The sequence below is a fragment of the Salmo salar genome, chromosome 03 (assembly GCF_965601325.2).
Source record: "Salmo salar chromosome 03, fSalSal1, whole genome shotgun sequence".
Classification (NCBI taxonomy): Eukaryota; Metazoa; Chordata; class Actinopteri; order Salmoniformes; family Salmonidae; genus Salmo; species Salmo salar.
In genome coordinates, this window is record NC_138293.1 from 8,459,374 (window position 1) to 8,481,458 (window position 22,085).

Consider the following 22,085-nt stretch of genomic DNA (forward strand, 5'->3'; position numbering starts at 1 on the left):
AATAAGTTCAGGAGTAAAAATGTGTTTAACAAGTTGCATAATAAGTTGCATGGACTCACTCTGTGTGCAATAATAGTGTTTAACATGATTTTTTTAATGACTACCTACTCTCTGTACCCCACATATACAATTATCTGTAAGGTCCCTCAGTCGAGCAGTGAATTTCAAACACATATTCAACCACAAAGACCAGGGAGGTTTTCCAATGCCTCGCAAAGAAGGGCACCTATTGATAGACAGTAAACATTGAATATTCCTTTGAGCATGGTGAAGTTATTAATTACACTTTGGTCACTACAAAAATACAGGCATCCTTTCGAACTCAATTTCCAGAGAGGAAGGAAATCGCTCAGGGATTTCACCATGAGGCCAATGGTGACTTTAAAACAGTTACAGAGTTTAATGGTTATGACGGGAGAAAACTGAAGATGGATCAACAACATTATAGTAACTCCACAATACTAACACAACTGACAGTGAAAAGGAGGAAATCCGTACAGAATAAAAATATTCCAAAACATGTATCCTGTTTGCATCAAGGCACTAAAGTAATACTGCAAAAAAAAAACTTGGGGCCAAATCCAATACAACACATTACTGAGTACCAGTCTCTGTCAGAGTGACCATCAGGTTCTTGGTCACCTCCCTGACCAAGGCCCTTCTCCCCTGATTGCGTGATTTAGCCGGGCAGCCAGCTCTAGGAAGAGTCTTGGTGGTTCCAAATTTCTTCCATTTAAGAATGATGGAGGCCACTGTGTTCTTGTGGACCTTCAATGCTGCAGAAATGTTTTGGTACCCTTGCCCAGATCTGTGCATTGACACAATCCTGTCTTAGAGCGTTACAGACAATTCCTTCGACCTCATGGCTTGGTTTTTGCTCTGACATGCACTGTCAACTGTGGGACCTTATATAGACAGGTGTGTGCCTTTCCAAATCATGTCCAATCAATTGAATTTACCACAGGTGGACTCCAATCAAGTTGTAGAAACATCTCAAGGATGATCAATGGAAACAGGATGCACCTGAGCTCAATTTCGAGTCTCATAGCAAAGGGTCTGAATACTTATGTAAATAAGGTATCCGTTATATTTTTTATTTTTTAAACATTTGCTAAATTTTCTAAAAACCTGTTTTTGCTTTGTCATTATGGGGTATTGTGTATAGATTGATGAGGAAATGTTATTTAATCCATTTTAGAATAAGGCTGTAACGTAATAAAATGTGGAAAAAGTTAAGGGGTCTGAATACTTTCCGAATGCACTGTACACTACATGACCAAATGTATGTGGACACCTGCTCATCGAACATCTCATTCCAAAATCATGGGCATTAATATGGATTTGGCTGGCAGGGATGTTCCTGTCCCATCGCGCACTTGCGACTCCTGTGGCGTGCCTGGCGCAATGCACGCTGACACCGTCGCCAGATGTACGGTGTTTCCACTGATACATTGGTGCGGCTGGCTTCCGGGTTTAGCAGTCGTTGTGTCAAGAAGCAGCGCAGCTTGGCTGGGTTGTGTTTCGGAGGACGCACGGCTCTCGACCTTCGCCTCTCCCGAGTCCGTACGGGAGTTGCAGCGATGGTACAGGACTGTAACTAAGCCCAAGCCTGAACCATGAAAAACAGCCCCAAACCATTATTTATCCTCCACCAAACTTTACAGTTGGCACTATGCATTGGGGCAGGTAGCGTTCTCCTGGCATCTGCCAAACACAGATTTGTCCGTTACACTGCCAGATGGTGATGCATGATTCATCACTCCAGAGAACGTGTTTCCACTGCTCCAGAGTCCAATGGCGGCGAGCTTTACACCACTCCAGCTGACGCTTGGTGTTGCACATGGTGATCTTAGGCTTGTGTGCGGCTGCTCGGCCATGGAAACCCATTTCATGAAGCTCCCTACGAACAGTTCTTGTGCTGATGTTGCTTCCAGAGGCAGTTTGGAACTCGGTAGTGAGTGTTCCAACCGAGGAACAGACAATTTTTACGCGCTACACACTTCAGCACTCTGGGTTCCTGTTCTGTGAGCTTGTGTGACCTACCACTTCACAGCTGAGCCGTTTTTGTTGCTACGAGATGTTTCCACTTCACAATAACAGCACTTACAGTTGACCGGAACAGCTCTAGCAGGGCAGAAATTGGACGAACTGACTTGTTGGAAAGGTGGCATCCTATGACAGTGCCATGTTGAAAGTATCTGAGCCCTTCAGTAAGTCCATTCTACTGTCAATGTTTGTCTATGGAGATTGCAAGGCTGTGTGCTCGATTTTATACACCTGCCAGCAACAGGTGTGACTGAAATAGCTGAATCCACTAATTTGAAAGTGTGTCCACATACTTTTGTATATATAGTGTATTAGTTTTTCCTTTTTTTATTTATTTTTATTTTTACAAATGTTAGACTTTTTCTTCCACTTTAACATTAAAGAGTATTTTGTGTACATCATTGACTAAAATTTTGAGTAAGGTGTGGGTCGGTCCTATGAATTTCTCCACTCAGATGGTTTTGGAGTTGTAATTAATGCTGTGCCATAGTTTCAATTACTCATTTAAAAATAAATAAAAACAATTGCGTCTCATGCAGGCTATATGACTCAGTTAGCCTGGGTAAACAACTGAACGCTGACGTAAAACAATGGTGAGCACAGCATTCAGTCTGGTTTAACCAGGCTATGACTTAGCACGTGTAGAGCTCTAAATTGAAGTCATTGATAATGACAGGCCCAAATTATAGCTCTTGCCCTTGTGAGTCAAAAAGAGGATGCGGGGAAAGGACATTTCAATTGCACGCTCCCACAAGACAACATTCATCCATATACAATACATGACACCGCACAATTTATATGAAACAGAGACTTTCATTAATCTAGAGAAAACACATAGAGAAGTTCAACGATACAGTTCAACAACACAGTGTGTCCTCAATATAAATTCTGGAATTGTGAAAGAAGTGGGTGTCAGTGATGACATTCATATTGATGATAGTTCCTTGGAGGAAAGTTGCTCGAGTTTAGTATTTTGTTCTTTCTTCAGTTACTGGGGATTCTGGGTTGTTTATTTCCCCTATGGAAGGAGGAAACCAGATTCTGCAGGGTGTGTCTAGGCAGTTGTACAACTTATTAAGAAACAGCTCAACTTAAGTTAAATTTAGATACAGTACATGTAGTAAAAAAAAATGATCTGAGGGTATTCAATAAATAAGGACTGTTATGGACTGTGACCTCAGTGGTGTAAAGTTACTTAAGTAAAAATACTTTAAAGTACTATTTAAGTAGTTTCTGGGGATATCTGTACATTACTTTTACTTCACTACATTCCTAAAAAACATTGATGTACTTTTTACTTCCACTTGAGTCATTTTCTATTAAGGTATCTTTACTTTTACTCAAGTATGACAATTGAGTACTTTTTCCACCACTGTGTGACCTTATGGTTCACCTCGCTGGCGTGGTGATTGTGTTGTAGCGAGGTCACATATGACAGAGTAGCAGCCAGAAGAGCAATGTGAGGGTTTCTGGGAGGAGTCATCGGCCCCCCTTCTCCTGCACAACTGGCTCCTGCTGATGTTCTGCATTTTCTCACTCTGCGGAGGACAATGGATCAACTGTTAGTTGACAAGGTGTAATGCATAATTCATGTGAACGTAAAGACTAACACACACAGATCTGAAGATAAGCTTGGGTCTATAAGGACAATGAGAAAATCACCAAATGTTATGACCAGGGATATTTCCTTTTTATGAAAGACGTTGGAGGGGGACATGCATTCATAGGAGGTACTTTGTGCTTGTAACCCTTCAATTATGATTGACTGTGGGGTAATCTCTATAGCTAGAGTGCCTACACGTCAATCAAAGGTCTTACATCACAGGGTAATATGGTACATTTCTATTCCAAAGCAACATTTTAGGAAATGCTGCAATGAATGTCCCACATTACAAAAGTTCCCTCTGATCCAAGAGTCAAAGAATCAAAGGACTGCTCACCAATGATAGCCTACTCTTCAAAAGCAATCACAAAAAACAATAACAAACGACAAAAAAAACTATTAAGATACTGAATAAGTACTCATAACAAGTTTACCTGAAGAGATCGGAGGATTATTTCACTACTTGTTTCTATGGGCTCCATGTGTAACTCTGTGTTGTTGTTTTTGTCGAACTGCTTTGCTTTATCTTGGCCAGGTCGCAATTATAAATGAGAACTTGTTCTCAACTTGCCTACCTGGTTAAATAAAGGTGAAATAAAAAAATAAAAAAATTGTGTCGTAATCATTGCAACGGTGAAAATGACCATAGCGACTGCATTTTCTCTCTTCTAACAAAGCCTATGGCGGAGGGAGTCTGCTGTATTCAAGACAGCCGTGAAACTATACTGAACAAAAATATAAACGCAACATGCAACAATTTCAAAGATTTTATTGTGTTACAGTTAAGGAAATCAGTCAATTGAAATAAATAAATTTGGCCCTAATCTATTGGTTTCGCATGACATGGAATACAGGTATGCATCTGTTGGTCAAAGTCATCTTAATAAATAAAATAAAAAGTAGAGGCGTGGATCAGAAAACCAGTCAGTATCTGGTGTGACCACCATTTACCTCATGCAGCGCGACACATCTCCTTCACATAGAGTTGATCAGGATGTTGATTGTGGCCTGTGGAATGTTGTTCCACTCCTCTTCAAGCTATGCGAAGTTTCTGGATATTGGTGGGGACTGGAACACGCCGTCGTACACATCGATCCGGAGCATTCCAAATATGCTCAAATAGTGAGATGTCTGGTGAGTATGCAGGCCATGGAAGAACTGGGACATTTTCAGCTTCCAGGAATTGTGTACAGATCCTTGCGACGTGGGGCCGTGCATTATCAAACTGAAACATGAGGTTATGGTGGCGGATGAATGGCACGACAATGGGCCTCAGGATCTCGTCACGGTATTTCTGTGCATTCAAACTGCCATCGATAAAATGCAATTGGAGGCGGCTTATTGGAGAGAAATTAACTATCAATTTTATGGCAACAGCTCTGGTAGACATTCCTGCAGTCAGCATGCCAATTGTATCTTTCCACAACTTGAGAAGTGAAAACTTCCTATAATTTATATTTAACATATCTTATATTATAATAAAAATATGCAAAGTCTAACCATGTTTGAGGCTTATTTACAATGACTGCCAAACCCGGACGAAGCTGGGCCATTTGTGCGCTGCCCTATAGCCTCGTGTTAACTTTTTTTTAAATTTAATTTTGTAAATATTTTCCTAATTCTATTTCTTGAACTGCATTGTTGGTTAAGGGCTTGTATGCATTTCACTGTAAGATTGAGGTACCTGTTGATAATTTTTTTGCCCATGTGACAAATACCATTTTATTTGATTTAGATGTCTAAACAAGCTTGTCTACTGTTCAATAGTTAACAATCACAGGAGTTCTGGCGCTGACATGTGACACACTATCAATGATGATGCAATAATGAATCATTTCTCGTCTTGGACACTTGTCGGTAATGACGCACAGAATACACCATTTCCCAGAAACCCTTGTGACTATATTAAAATGAGAAGGTGGGGCTACAAAAGACAACTCGGCGTTTCATTGGTCGGTGAGCCGGCGTTGGGAACACGCGACAACGAGATCATTCTTTCTTGTGCGTTTCCAACGGTCGTCGCCGCCGCCGGTGAACAGGTACAAGACCGGTAAGAAAAATATTTCATTATATTTAAACGTATATGAACCACACCTCACATAGTCACGAATATATTATTATTTTTCGTATGTGGGTTTTAGTAAGAAGGGAAGTGATACATTTATTGATTCGATCAGTAACTAGCTAACTAAAATCGAGCTAGCTAGCTACACAATGCAGTGAAGTGGACCACGAGTTGCTTCGGCATTAGCCACCAGTTAGCTTAATCATTACTTGGGAGTCTGACTCAATCGTTTTTTGGGGATTTCTAGCCAGCGGAATTTATTGGCATCTGTCAAATCAAAGGATAAGAAGGTCCACACGGGATTCCTGGATTTGTGATAAGATTTCTAACTCTAGATTTTGAGGTGATTTTTAGCTAGACAAATTTTGCCTTTGGTTGAGTATAACCGTTGTATTTAATTTTTTTCGACCTAGCCTTTAGCTAGCCAACGTTAGCTTGGTAATTTAGGGGCCTCTATTTCAGCCTCCATATAAAATGGCCCAGGGCGCCAGTTTAGTTAGCTACCGCAGTTGGCTAGTTGATTAAATTATGTAGCTACTAGTTACGCACAGTTCTTACAGGATATTGGTTAAAATAGCTAACTAGGTAAATGGCAGGAAAGGCGTGTGAGATGACATTACCCACCTGGCTAACTACCCCGGTTCTTCAGCACTTAACGTTACTGCTATGCTGTAAGAACGAACTAGCTTGCTAAGCTAGCTACAAGGGAAATGATGCTGGTATCTGGCATTTATTGGTGTTGAGTAACGATGCTAGGCCCGGAATGTACTGATGTTGCAATCACCACGGCACAAAAATGATTAGCTAGTTACATACCGTTAGCGATCTTGGCGTAGAATCCATTAGCGGTGTAACCAGAAATTAACTAGCAATTTCGATGTCTCGTCTTTGATTGCGATTAATATGAATGGCAACCAATGATGTGTATGAACACTAGATTGTGTTAATGCGATGTAGCTAATGAGGCTTTGAAGCCACCGGCCTCCATATTGGTGCTCCTCAGAAGGCCCAGTCCTCCATAGGAATGAATGGAATTCTGCACTATTTCAATAACATTTAAGCACCAAATTAAGTGTATTTGTTGTAGTGGGAGCAGTCAAATTGGTACAAAAATGTTGTATTTCCTTAGTAATGTTTGTATCTCTTCTTTTGACCCCATTTTCTCCCCAATTTCATGATATCCAATTGGTAGTTAGTATTGTCCCATCGCTGCAACTCCCATACGGGCGAGGCGAAGGTCGAGCCATGCGTCCTCAAACTCGACCCTGCCGCACTACTTCTTGACACACTGCTCGCTTAACCCGGAAGCCAGCCGCACCTATGTGTTGGAGGAAACACCGTCCAGCTGGCGACCAAAGTCGGCGTGTATGCACCCGGCCTGACACAAGGAGTCGCTAGAGCACAATGGGACAAGGACATCCCGGCCGGCTAAACCCTCCCCTAACCCGGACAACACTGGGCCAATTGTGCGCCGCCTCATGGGACTCCTGGTCGCGGCCGGCTGCATCCTGGGATCAAACCCGGGTCTGTAGTGATGAATCTAGCATGGCGATGCAGTGCCTTAGACCGCTGTGCCACTCGGGAGGCCGTGTTTATATATATATATATATATACAAAAATATGCATTGAGGAGTCTAATAACGCTTTCAAATAATTTTTTACTTTGGAGTACCAAAATGGCTGTGCAGTGGCTTCAAAACAATGCCCCTTGTATATAATCTAGAGTTGATACATATCATCAATGGCAACTAAGGCTGGAAGGGAGGACTTGCAAGCCTTTACACTAAAGCCCGATCAAGCAGGGCTTTATCAGGGTTAAATGCATTGAATTTCTCATTTAGCTGGTCAGCAACAAGTCACCTTGAATCTAACACAGGCATCTTAAGTCAACCATTTTATATAACGTTACTTTAATTTGTTTACTCTTATGCTAGCTAATGGAAATTAGGTGTTGGGATACACCCGACATTGGCTTGCTACTCTTTTCCATTTTAGTGGCTGTATCAAAACAATACAAAATTTTCCCCTGCTTTGTCCCCCTGCTCGCTGTGTCTTCAGGTTGAATTTTCTTTCTCGAGGTTCGCAGCAGCCATGCCCTCCGACCTGGCCAAGAAGAAGGCGCAGAAGAAGAAGGAAGCCGCCAAATCCCGACAGAAGGCCAAAAAACCAGGAGAGGACGGAGAGGGAGAGAAACCAGATCAAGGCCAGCAGAATGGAGCAGAAAGCAACGGTAATAGTTATCTATCATAAAGAAACTAAAGGGCTCAAGTCTAAATCCTCTTCGCTGCTACTTTAGGTGCTCAGAGGTGTATTTTCTGTTCTTCTACTAAAATGTAAATGGCTCTTGAGCGTCTGCTAAATTACTGTGATGTCATGTAAGTGGGTGGTTGGTACCTCATGTTAAATATGGGTTGACTGGTACGCATATGTCTGTCAGTGGAGATGGATAACCCCCTTTTCATGTATAAAAGAAAATGACCAACTAAAACATCCCACTGTGTCACAGGAGTGGATATCCTGACCAAGGAGATGGACGAGTTTGAGCTGAAGAAAACTGAGGCGCGGGCGGTGACCGGCGTGCTGGCGTCGCACCCAAACAGCACGGACGTCCACGTCGCCAGCTTGTCGCTCACCTTCCACGGGCAGGAGCTGCTGCAGGACACCAGCCTGGAGCTCAACTCGGGCCGTCGCTATGGCCTCATTGGCCTCAACGGCACTGGTAAGTAGTTACCGCCACCTGGGTCGTGTTCACTAGGCATAAAACGGAAGAAACCCCTCAAGAAACACACATTTTCCATTTTTCATTGCAAAACATTTTGCTACGGTGTGCTCTAATGAAGATGACCCAGCGCCTTTCGGACACCTTTTTGCGATGTCATTTTCAGCAGTGGGTACAACCGTCTCAGTGGGACACCTTTTCAACCAATTCAGCCATTTATTGGAACAATGACCAATTTATTTACGAATACAACATTTGATCTCCTATGGGGACTCTATTTTTCCAGGTAAATCCATGTTGCTGTCAGCCATTGGCCACCGCGAGATACCTATCCCAGAGCACATTGACATTTACCACCTGACCCGTGAGATGGCGCCCAGCGACAAGACGGCCCTGCAGTGTGTCATGGAGGTGGACGAGGAGAGGATCCATCTGGAGAAGGAGGCAGAGCGCCTGGCCTCCGAGGACTGTGAGTGTTTTGCATCCATCCTTCGCTTACTTTGTCCTCGTAGGAAGACCATTGCTAAAAGTGTCTCAAATGGAGCAATTCAGATTGTTCCTATTCAGCTAAACATTTTGTACCTTGCTGTGGTGCTAGTGATTGCTTTATAATGGTGGATAGGTTGTAGTAGTTTAGAGTATTTCCACGTTACCATGGGAACTGTGCTCACCGTGGCAGCTTCCCTTCCTAGGCGTGGTACACTACTTCCCATGTCCCGAACAGTCCTACAGAATGAGTTCCCTTCATGATGTAGCGTCGGGCAAAGGGCACAAAGGCTTATTTGGTGGCACGACAACCGTGATTACATTTCACCCCCCAACCAGTTAAAATGAAAACCATTGAGTAGAAGTTCCCTCCCTTCTGTCCACCACTCCCTTCCTCTTCTTATCCTACTCCTCTACTTTTTCACTCTTACACCCAAATTGCATTTACATTTAAGTCATTTAGCAGACGCTCTTATCCAGAGCGACTTACAAATTCTCATCTCCCTTCTCTTTTCCTCCTCCCTTTCTCTCGCTCCTTTTTCTCTCCCCTAAAGCTGAGTGTGAGAAGCTGATGGAGCTGTACGAGCGTCTGGAGGAGCTGGACGCAGACAAGGCCGAGGTACGGGCCTCCCAGATCCTCCACGGCCTGGGCTTTACCGCCGCCATGCAGCAGAAGAAGCTTAAGGACTTCAGCGGAGGCTGGAGGATGCGTGTCGCTCTGGCCAGGTAAAACCCACCCTGTACAATACACACCGGACCTGTATTCACGTCTGAGTGTAAGAGTGCTGATCTAGGATCAGGTCTTCATTATCCACAGCTGTGGGTCTGTATTGATAAAACATCTCGGTGAAGGAGTGCTGATCTAGGATCTGTTATATAACCTTTGAATCATAACAGGTGGGGACCTGATCCTAGATCAGCAATCCTACTGTGAGACACTTTATGAATACAGGCCTTGAGCCCAGTGTTTTTCCTAGACTCTCAAGCATCGCTACAGAAATTCTCTTTTTAACATCTGTCTAGAAAAAAAATGTCAGATCTTTATGGAAGGGGTAGGGGCCGGGCCGCTGGGGTTCTGAAGGGCCTAGGGGTATGGGATATATTTTAATGCTGCGTAGGCGTTTGGCTCAGAACTGTTTGGGAAGTGATGTAAAGAAAGGCCGAATGATAGCGCCGCCGCCAAGCAGTATGTTCACAGTGTGGCGGCGCAGTGACAAAAATGGACCGAAGCGTTTATCTGATCCCTACAGTTCTGTGCACTCCTCTCTTGCGTTCCGTTTCACTTTGCCCAAATGCCTTTAGTCATATTAAACAATTATAGATTTAAAAGGTTTTAAGATAAAAAAATACATCTAAATCATACATCAATAAGACCTAAGAGTGAATGGGTGTTTTTCATTCGCAAATGCCGTTTGAGAATTGTTTTTGGGGGGGGGTAGGCCCCCCAGAAGTAACGTTTTGTTTGTGTGTTCCTCGTCTCCAGAGCTCTGTTCTTGAAGCCCTTCATGTTGCTGCTGGATGAGCCCACCAACCATCTGGACCTGGATGCCTGTGTGTGGCTGGAGGAGGAGCTTAGCCAGTAAGGCCATTTACGTGTGTGTAAGATGTAGGACATTACTTTTCTAGACAGAATTGTGCCGTTTTATCATTTACTTTTATTAACCTGAAAAGCTATCTTAGATTGGTTGAAGGCAGGTTTCTGCTATGACCTAGTGTGGTTTGAATTGATCGACAACTCCAGAGGGAAGTCATGCAAACGTGTTTCCGCCATCTACTCCTTTAAGATATTACTGCTGCTGTGACATGATGTAAACAAAAGGCCGAATTATAGTGTCCCTGCCTGGCAGTATGTTGTCAGTGCGGGGGCGCGTTGACAAAAACTAGACCGAAGCGTTTATCTGATCCCAGCAGCATGCCAAAGTGTAGAACGGACGCCACAGAGTTTGTTAGTTCCAACATGAGATGTTTTAGACATTGCTCATGGAGATTACTCAGCTGTGCTAACCACTAGCTATATAGTTACTTTGACTATAATCCTTTACATTTGGATGAAGAATCCCCATGTTTGGTGTAACTCAAGATTAGCTTTGTCGGTATTTTGAAGTGTCCACTTTTTTTCCTTTTTTTTTTTCTCCAATTCAACAGATTTAAACGTATTTTGGTCCTGATTTCCCATTCGCAAGACTTCCTTAACGGCGTGTGCACCAACATCATGCACTTACACGAGCGCAAGCTGAAATACTACACGGTAAGAGCAACTACACCCTGCCACGAGCCAACATGGACCAATGAGATGTTTGTCTGGCTTAGAATAATGCTCCAAGTCAGAGCAGTTGCATTTCCTGTCTTCAGTTGATCAATAAATCACCAGTTTATCATACTTACCAGGGCCTAAAATTAACACCTGCCAAACATGGGTAGATTTCGGCATTGGCGGGCAAGTATGTCTAATTCACCAGCCATGTGAATTACAGGGATGTAAACACATTTGTGCACAAATTGAGAGAAGCTTTTTGTGCGTATGGAAAATTTCAGGGATTGTTTTATTTCAGCTCATGAAACATGGGAACAACACTTCTTGCGTTTTTATATTTTTGTTCAGTGTAAATTAAATTGAGCAATATACCACATCACTTATTACATTTGTTTTAGAAACATTACTAAGTATGCTCATGATTTGTTGTGTAATTATGGCAAAAATATTTTGGCTGGGAAATCAGTGGGTGGTAGATCATATTTCTACCTGCCACCGTGGCTGGTTTATTTATTTTTTTTAAAGTTAGTTTTACGCCCTGCTACTCAGACTTCACCCATCTACTAGTTTTATATTGTATTTGCCCTTGGTGAGTTACTCTGGATAAAAGTTACTATATTCAAGTCATAAGAACAAATGAAAATGACTCCGGTGTGCGAGTACATCCCATTTCAAGTGTAAAATGGTAAAAACAACAAATGTTTGATCAATTCCTGGTAGGCCAACTTTGATGGGGGGGGGTGTGAGCTACAGTTGTGCTTGGGTCTGTGTACCAACATCCATCCTCCCCCTGACATGGGCTAATTTAATTGAGTGACTATCAAGTGACTGACATAACAAGACAAACTACTGATGGACAACCAAATTTCGCAAAATTGTACCTTGTGTATTCTACTCTTGATCCGAGGGCCTTCAAAGGGGGACACCAGTTGCCTATCCCTGTGGTAGGGTAACGGTTTGTTTACTTCCTGGTAGGGCAACTACGACCAGTACATAAAGACCAGGGAGGAGCTGGAAGAGAACCAGATGAAGAGATTCAACTGGGAGCAGGACCAGATCAAACACATGAAGGTATCTAAGATTCCTTTTCTCTAAACACACTTCCTCATTCACTAGTGGTTTGGTGATTTTATTTATGTGAAATTTGGGCTGACGCCAGTATTATGTGATGGATCAACATAGTGATGGGTTATTTTGGAACCACCTAGGGCGTGGTCGTTTCATACAAACCGTTTTTAAGTTCAATAAACTTAAGTGACACACAATGATGAGAGGAAGTGTTGGGAGTGAAGGGCTTCACCAAACAAGTTATTTTTTATTTTTTTGTAAACCTCCCTTTCTCTCCTTACCACCCCACCAGAACTACATAGCCCGGTTTGGGCACGGCTCAGCCAAGCTTGCTCGCCAAGCCCAGAGTAAAGAGAAAACCCTGCAGAAGATGGTGGCCTCTGGCCTGACTGAGAGTGTTTCTAATGACAAAGTAAGTCTGTTTAGTGACTGACTCGGTGGACAAAGGTGACAGTGCTTCCCATATAGGGTTTGAACAGGTGCTCTTTTTTGTATAATTCGTTTTTACTCTACAGCCCAGGGCAAGTCACATGGTCAGAAAATTCTCTGGAATATAGTAAAAGTGGATATTACTGCAGGCAACTCTTATTTTAGAATATTCTGAACATAGTTCTGGTCTATTGTGACGCAAAGAAGTGTACAGTAGATGCCACAGAGTGAGTTAGTTCCAGGATAATAGATTTGTTTTATAGAATTGCAAAATAGAAACCAAAATCTCACAGCTCCATTTAGGATGGTAGGTAGAACCTGCGAATCATCATTACTCCCTCAGAACTGAGGACAGAAAGCTCATTCGGGGTGGTAGGTCACAAAAGGCAGGGATCATCCTAAACTCCTCCCTGAGGACAGAAAGCTCATTCGGGGTGGTAGGTCACAAAAGGCAGGGATCATCCTAAACTCCTCCCTGAGGACAGAAAGCTCATTCGGGGTGGTAGGTCACAAAAGGCAGGGATCATCCTAAACTCCTCCCTGAGGACAGTAAGCTCATTCTTCTCTTTTCCTTTAGACCCTGTCATTTTGTTTTCCTCCCTGTGGGAAGATTCCCCCTCCGGTCATCATGGTACAGAATGTCAGCTTCAAGTACTCTGATGACCAGGTAGGTGATTGTCCAACCTTCTCTCACTTCCGCCTAACTGAATTTTTTTTTGTTGTTTTATTTATGAGAAAAGAGAAATTCCAGCTCCAAACTACTTGATCATGTTTTTCGCAATATTGTAAGTGTGAATTTATCTTGCTTTTCCCTTGTTTGACATTTCAGCCCCATATATACAAGAACCTTGAGTTTGGCATAGACCTCGACACCCGAGTGGCCCTTGTGGGGCCCAACGGGGCCGGGAAGTCCACCCTGCTCAAACTTCTCACTGGAGAGGTGAGTCTTGACTTCTCAAAGTATAAATGTTTCTGATCAGACATCCCATCCCTGTCCTCTCTCTACCCCGACTCACGTCTCGTCATTCTTTGTCCTCAGCTCCTCCCTACTGACGGTATGATTCGCAAGAACTCCCACGTCAAGATTGGCAGATATCACCAGGTGCCATAGCATTTTAAAATGCACTAATAGCCTAAACTGTCTTGACAATTGTGTCCGTAATGGACAGAAACATTTTTTTTTTAAAGTGTGTGCTCCTACAATGGCAAAAATTGGAGTAGACTGCAAATTTTGAGCTGAAGGGATGGTCAGTGGCATCTTTAGTTTTATTACTTGAAGTTAAAGACGTCCTCAAGTGATTTTATTAATTATTATTTAAATAAATTGAACTTATGGTTGAAAGCGACGTTCCAACTATAAAAAGTGATGTACACACATTAACCCCCCTAGAGTCGATGTCTGCGCCCCTGCAGAAATCTAATTGGCATTAAAATAAATCCCCACAAATCTCAGTATAAGCTAGATATATATTTTTTTGTATTGGATGTGTGTTAATCCACCGCATCCATCACGGGACAACTTCACAAGTTAGACATTTTTTACAACTCTGCATGATTCACATGGCTGAACCTACTCCTTATTTCCCCTCTAAAGCATCTTACAGAGCAGCTGGAACTCGACCTCTCGCCCCTGGATTACATGATGAAGTGTTACCCAGAGATCAAGGAGAGGGAGGAGATGAGGAAGATCATTGGCCGCTATGGGCTGACAGGCAAACAGCAGGTCAGTTTGATCATTAGTGATCCTAAAACATTGTCATGTTGCAGGGTTAGATTGAGCCCGTCTGGCATGCCACGGGAGTGGGGTTTGACTGAGCCCGTCTGGCATGCCACGGGAGTGGGGTTTGACTGAGCCCGTCTGGCATGCCACGGGAGTGGGGTTTGACTGAGCCCGTCTGGCATGCCACGGGAGTGGGGTTTGACTGAGCCCGTCTGGCATGCCACGGGAGTGGGGTTTGACTGAGCCCGTCTGGCATGCCACGGGAGTGGGGTTTGACTGAGCCCGTCTGGCATGCCACGGGAGTGGGGTTTGACTGAGCCCGTCTGGCATGCCACGGGAGTGGGGTTTGACTGAGCCCGTCTGGCATGCCACGGGAGTGGGGTTTGACTGAGCCCGTCTGGCATGCCACGGGAGTGGGGTTTGACTGAGCCCGTCTGGCATGCCACGGGAGTGGGGTTTGACTGAGCCCGTCTGGCATGCCACGGGAGTGGGGTTTGTACTTTCTGGACACTTCCATTGGTTCCATTTGCACCATTCAAGCTCTAAGGGCAGCTTATGTATTTGGAGAAAAAACGAATTGTATTTGAGCCCAGGTTTGCAGGGCTGTCAATTTAAATTAAACTGAAGTCGGAAATTGAATTAAAACCCTATATGAATTGGGGGACTGTTATGACAATTTACATTTTAGTCATTTAGCAGATTCTTGTACAGAGTGACTTACAGGAGCAGTTAGGGTTACCTGCCTTGCTCAAGGACACATTGGCAGATCTTTCACCCAGTCGGCTCAGAGATTGGAACCAGCGACCTGTCGATTACTGGCCCAATGCTCTTAACCACTAGGCTACCTGCCGCCCTTAAATTGGCACCAATGTCAGTAAATTTTCTGCATTTTACCAGGTGAACCCCATCAGAAACCTATCTGATGGGCAGAAGTGCCGGGTGTGCTTTGCCTGGCTGGCTGGTCAGAATGCCCACATGCTCTTCCTGGATGAGCCCACCAATCACTTGGACATCGAGACCATTGACGCCCTGGCCGACGCCATCAACGAGTACGAGGGCGGCATGATGTTGGTTAGCCACGACTTCAGGCTCATCCAGCAGGTTCGGATAAGAAGATTACAACACTTTTTTTTTTATTATTTATTTTTTTGTATGAAAGGGTTGATTTTTTTTTTTTTTTTTTAAATACATTGTTGAACAATTGCCACACTGTCTGAATATACTCCACCATGCCATTGGCACACTGATGCTGCACTGTTACACTCCACTAATATACAGTAGCAGAGTCAACATATTTTGAATGAGCTTATCAGAAATATTCCTAGTTTACATATACTTACGGAAAATCTTTGTTGGAAGAATTGTACATTTGTCCCTTTTCAACCCCTTTTTGCTCTCTAGGTGGCCCAGGAGATCTGGGTTTGTGAAAAGCAGACCATCACCAAATGGAACCGGGACATCTTGGCTTACAAACACCATCTGAAAAAGAAGATTGACAAAAATTCGCATGGCGTATAAAATACAAAAAAAAACTAAAACAATTATTTAACAAAAAAAAAAAACGATCTCCCCAGATTCAAGACTGGACTCCCAATTTCCCATTCCATCTTCACTTCACTATTTATCTCAAGAAGCATGTTGCTCCATTTCTAGATGCCCATTTCCTTCCTGCTTAAAGCCTCTTTACAGACTGCTGGAAGGTTGTGGTGCGTCCTAGTTGCCTTCCATTGCTACCCCTTCAACAGGCATACATACGGTATCTTAATTTCTCTGAATTAAAAAAAAAAAAAACGTTTTTAAAATATGTATCCATTAGTGGAGAAGATATGCACTTTGTTTTTAATTCACGGTTCATGACTTTAACAGTTCAGCTCTAGTAGGATATAAACTGCCTGCAGGGTTGGGTAGATTCAAAATGTAATCCGTTACTAGTTACATTGTCATCGGTAACGTAACTTTTGGATTACCCAAACTCGTTAACGTAATCTGATTACTTTCGATAACTTTCCCCTTAGGAGTCATTAAGACAATGATCCATGAAACGCATTTGTCGTCATCGGTGGTCTGACTTGTCAGACTCGCTCAGGTGGAACAAATTTAAACTTGTAACCCCCCCCCCCCATGCTGATTTGTCATTGAGAAAGGTGTCATAATGTATTTATTTTTTTCGTAATCATACTTTGAATTCAAAAGTAATCCAAGAAGTAATCCAGTTCAAGTGTGTGTGTAATCTGATTACAATATTTTAGCTGGGAACGTAACTGATTAGTTTTTTTAGTAATCAGATTACATGTAATCAGTTACTTGCCGCCTATACCAATTTTAGTTTCCTTTCACTTTAAAAGAGCTTTATTATTTTGTCATTATTTAACACTGTACCTGCAATAATGGGAATGTCTGAAATAAAGGAGCAAAATAACTGACTTGGTTTGTTTTTAGTAACATGACAATGATAACTTTGATTTAAATCAGTAAGTTGACAGTGCTTTAGCATAAATTAATGTGCTTTTTCAGTGTCTCTTTTTTACCCTTTTGAATGTAGATATTTTAATTGATTGGCGTTAGAGCCCACATACTAGGTTTGGTTAGCTCTTAGCAGGGTTAGGCCATGCCAAAGTCTGTGCCTCGCATACTCCCTTAAGACATTTGCTTGAAAAACGAGCAAAGCAGCAATATCATTAGTCCCTCTTGAGATGCCATAGTAACAGGAGCCAGTATACACTTCCTCAAAATAGTCAACTAGGATAAATCAAGAAATTTGTCAAATTGACATTTTTGCCAAATAGGTCTGTCGTGTAATTTTACATCCAAGATGTTTGGTGCAGTATTTGTCAAGTGAAAAACTAGTTTCTTGTTGAATGACAAACACTTAATTGAAGAATCCTGTCTGTAGTTGCCACTCCTATTAGTACTGTTGACCTTCACACAGCTATGGCTAGAGGGATCTATCTTTTGTCAAATATGAGCAGAGATACTTTTGAGGAAATACGATTCCAATGTATGGCCATTGTGTACGTTGCCTATGTGTCGTCAATTGCATTCTGGGGAAATGTTAAGCACGCCAAGTAGTGAATGGGAATCAATTGGGCTCAACAAAAATACATTTTGTGTCAATTTTGTGAACTACAAATATTTGTGAGATCATTTACTTGTTCTCTGTAATATAACTTTAGTTTTTTCCTTTCAATTAAGACCTAAGCTGTGTTCGAATACTCACTGTACTATTTGTGACGTAAATTGAGTGTCGTGTGCTTATTGACTTTTCAAATAAGTAACTTGTTTGAGAAGTCATGACTATTACATTGCTTAACATTTGTACCCGCTCTCGTCAGACTTCAGTTGCATATTTTCTGCCATTTCTAATTTTTGTGAAGCCATGCCCATTTTCTGAAGAATTGCATTATGGGCCCTAAAACCATGGAAATAGTGTCCACTGCTTGTGTAACAGTGTAGGTTCTGTCCCTCTCTTCGCCCCAACCCGGGCTCGAACCAGGGACCCTTGCACACATCAACAACTGACACCCCACGAAGCATCGTTACCCATCGCGCCACAAAAGCCGCGCCCTTGCAACGCAAGGGGAAACCCTACTTCAAGTCTCAGAGCGAGTGACGTCACTGATTGAAACGCTATTAGCGCGCACCACCGCTGACTAGCCATTTCACATCGGTTACATATGTATACTTCGTATTTTAGCAAATGTATGACATCCGGGAACTTTTGGCATACTGTTTGACCAATAACCATACTACATACTCAATTTACGTCACAAATAGTGCAGTTAGTATGAGTATTCTAACACAGCTTAGGTCTTAATTGAAAGGAAAAAAAAAATAAGCCCACAGAAACTAGGGTAGGCCCTCCGTGGAATAAGTTTGGCCATAGGCCAGGGGTGTCAAGTACAATCAGGGGTGTCAAACTCATTCCATGAAGGGGCTGTGGGTTTTTGTTTTTTCCTTTCCAATTAAGACCTAGACAACCAGGTGAAGGGAGTACCTTACTAATTACAGTGGTGGGAAAAGTACCCAATTTGTCATACTTAAGTAAAAGTAAAGATACCTTAATAGGAAATGACTCAAGTGAAAGTCACCCAGTAAAATATGCCTTGAGTAAAAGTCAAAGTATTTGGTTTTAAATATACTTAAGTATCCAAAGTAAATACAAAAATGTACTTATGTATCAAAAGTAAAAGTATAAATAATTTTAAATTCCTTATATTGAGCAAACCATATGGCGCAATTGTTCATGTTTCTTTAATTTCTGGATAGCCAGGGACACACCAACACTCAGACATCATTCAGAAACAAAGCATTTGTGTTTAGTGAGTCCGCCAGGTCAGAGATGACCAGGAATGTTCTCTTGATAAGTGTGTGAATTGGACCATTACTGTCCTGCTTGCATTCAAAAGGTAACGAGTACTATTGGGTGTCAGGGAAAATGTATGGAGAAAATAGTACATCTTTTTTTTGTTGTTGAAATGTAGTGAAGTGAAAGTAAAAGTTGTCAAAAGAAATGGTAAAGTACAGATACCCCAAAAAACTACTTAAATACTTTACACCACTGACTAATTAGTGACCTTAATTCATCCATCAAGTACATGGGTGTACCCTACGTGGAATGAGTTTGATACATGTGCCATAGGCTTTCCCCAACGAACGAACCATGACGGAATTGGTGCCTACAAAAAGACACCATTACGATTGCTCGCTATTTTGAAAACGGGATTACCATCTCCTCCTTTCTCTAATATCGCTGGTGTAGGGGCTTTTATTTTGAAGGCAGAAACCGGAAAATACTTTAGTGGTGTGTTTTATATGAACGTTCTTGCTACTTGGCATCCTTGGGACGTCCCAACCCCGACGTTACCCCATTGAAGTTTACATTTAAAATGGTTAAGGTTTAATGCTGCGTTCGAAACAACTGGGAACTCGGAAAAAAATACGAGGTCAGATATCTTCAGGTCCGAAAGGTTTTCCAGTCGCAGCTGATATATAGTATATCTTGGTGGGGTAAAAAAAAAAAAAAAAAAAATGGGATGCATGCCAGCAAAGCCACTACAAATCACATCACTAAACCAGTTGGGACAGCTTGATGTAGGCCCTAACAGTTTGTGGGTACCGTTAGTCACCGTTATAGGATAATTTATGTATTGTTTAGTGTTGTGTAGTGGCTTTGCTGGCATGCATCCCACTTTTTAAAAAATCCACCAAGATTTACATGCTAAAGTCGCCAGTGCACTAAACAATACATTCATTGCACTATAACGGTGACAAACGGTGCCTACATAAAGTTGTCTCAACATCTTACCCATTGCTACACCTGGCTATCAGTGGAGCCTTGTCTGGCAGCGAAACAGTTCATTCAGCCTCATTTACTGCCTTTAAAAAAAACATGGCTGACTTGCGTAAACAAATGTGGTTTCTAATGACAATTGAGATTTACAAACTATGGCATTAGAGGACAACAAGCAGATAAGAGGCAATCCGAAATTTGTCGCATTCGAATTGTGTACAGACATGTCGATAGAAAAATATGTACAAACTATGGAATAAGGGGGCAACAAGCAGATAAAAGGCAATCTGCAATTTCGATTAAGAGATTAATGAGCGAGCTAGGACAGACGTAGTCAATATTACTATTTGTTCAGCGCTTTTGAAATGTACAGCGACAGAATTCAGAACATGGGCCGTTCTTACAATGTTCTCCCTGTACACAAAGTCAGAATCGTAGGATAAATAAAGGGGGCATATAAGCAGACAATGAAAGCTCTTACAATATTCAATGATTACATTTTTCTAAAACAGGTTATAGGCTACATGTGCACCACCAAGTCAGACCAGTAGGTGAAATTAAGAGGGGTAAATAGACCAAATTATTATGGTGAGGCACATTGGCTACTAACATCTTACTACACAACATACACTTAGTATTACTTTCTTAGCTACAGTATACATAGCTACCTGGCATATTACATAATTTATGCAGCAGCATACAATACATTTTTGGACTCACCTTGTGCTGTGCTCATGTAACCGATGTGAAATGGCTAGTTAGTTAGCGGTGGTGCGCGCTAATAGCGTTTCAATCGGTGACGTCACTCGCTCTGAGACCTGAAGTGGTTGTTCCCCTTGCGTTGCAAGGGCCGCGGCTTTTGTGGCCCGATGGATAACGATGCTTTGTGGGTGTCAGTTGTTGATGTGTGCAAGGGTCCCTGGTTCGAGCCCAGGTTGGGGCGAAGAGAGGGACAGAACCTACACTGTTACACTCACTTGAACAGGAAGGCGGCGCGGCGGTCCTCCGTGGGCAAATTTTGTAATCAAAGTCTGGCATTCTCTGAATTTATGGTACTTTTAAAACAACTGGGAACTCTGGAAAAAAACAAGGTTGAATCATGATGACGTCATTGATTTTCAGGTCGTAGCTCTAGAAAGAGGCTGGAATTACAAGTCAGAGTTGGAGGACCATTCAAAATGTATTTTCCCAGTCGGAGCTCGTTTATTCCCGACTTCCCAGTTGTCTTGAACTCACTAAAGTCAAGTTTTCGCAGTTCCGAGTTAAGAGTTGTTTTGAGCGCACCACAAATCATGCTTCATTGACAGCATGGCCAATGTTGAATGTTTATCATTTTAAACTTGGAAAAGAGCCCCTTAATCCCAGATTTGGGACCACACAGCCACTCCACTGAATAGCAGGCTAGTGATTGCTTTGCAATTCATGCAGTTAGCCACGGTCACCGATTACTTCCAACCACTCATTGTTGAATTAGCAATTTCAAACTTGTTGTGTAATGTTTATGTCCAATGGCCGATGAGCACCGATATGTTTATTCTATAATTTCTCTTCACATGACAAGGATTAAAAAGGATTTGCCAGTAGATTGTCAACTTGATTCATGATGATGACTGTTAGCTAAGATTTTGAAAGTATGATGTTGATGTAACAGTGTAAGTTCCGTCCCTCTCTTCGCCCCAACCTGGGCTCGAACCAGGGACCCTTGCACACATCAACAACTGACACCCACGAAGCATCGTTACCCATCGCGCCACAAAAGCTGCGGCCCTTGCAACGCAAAGTGAACAACTACTTAAGGTCGCAAAGCGAGTGACGTCACCGATTGAACCGCTATTAGCGCGCACCACCGCTAACTAACTAGCTATTTCACATCGGTTACATTGACATGATCAGTCCAATCAAAGCTACTGTACATATAACGTGATTTGACTTCATTTTATCTGTGGCCAATGACCTTGAGCCTTCTTGGATGGGCACTTCTAATATAACTCTATGGCAGCACCCAAGGGGCTAAAATGTTCTAGCTCTACCCTTAGACTTGGCGGTGACGTAGTGTCCCCATGAGTAACACAACACTGAGCCAATCACGGCACAACGCTCCAAATTTTCTGCTGGCTTGACCCACCACCACAGAAAGCACCTAGCTAGGCTAAAACACTTGCATTTAATAGCAGGACTTATGCCACGTTCAAAACAACTCGGAACTGGGCACTCGGAAATCTCCCCGACTTCTGGATTCAGTGCTTTCAAAATAACTGGGAACTTGGGGGAAAAAAACAAGCCCTGAATGGGGAAAAATCGATTTGAATGGTCATCCAACTTGGGAACTCGGCCCCTCTGTAGAGTTCCGACCGGAAGATCAAGGACGTCATGATTTAACCTCTTTAAAAAAAAAAATATTTTCC

General features: G+C 42.5%; 1 protein-coding gene and 1 long non-coding RNA gene across 6 annotated transcripts; one reads left to right on the forward strand and one right to left on the reverse strand.

Annotated features, from left to right (window-relative positions):
- Positions 1-65: 65 nt before the first annotated feature.
- LOC145877540 (uncharacterized) lies at positions 66-4,820 on the reverse strand. The gene is made up of 2 exons (XR_014391827.1): positions 4,601-4,820; positions 66-3,584 (listed from the first exon to the last, which is right to left on the reverse strand). It is a non-coding gene; the product is annotated as an uncharacterized LOC145877540 (long non-coding RNA).
- abcf2a (ATP-binding cassette, sub-family F (GCN20), member 2a) lies at positions 4,589-16,813 on the forward strand. Of its 5 annotated transcripts, none has more exons than XM_014188178.3 (15): positions 4,589-4,783; positions 7,773-7,944; positions 8,221-8,433; positions 8,720-8,902; positions 9,474-9,645; positions 10,403-10,498; positions 11,065-11,167; positions 12,149-12,244; positions 12,534-12,653; positions 13,248-13,337; positions 13,500-13,610; positions 13,710-13,772; positions 14,265-14,393; positions 15,288-15,491; positions 15,792-16,813. In XM_014188178.3, the coding sequence occupies exons 1-15, from the start codon at positions 4,604-4,606 to the stop codon at positions 15,906-15,908; spliced, it is 2,049 nt and encodes a 682-aa protein (XP_014043653.2). In that variant the 5' UTR covers positions 4,589-4,603; the 3' UTR covers positions 15,909-16,813.
- The last annotated feature ends 5,272 nt before the right edge of the window (positions 16,814-22,085 follow it).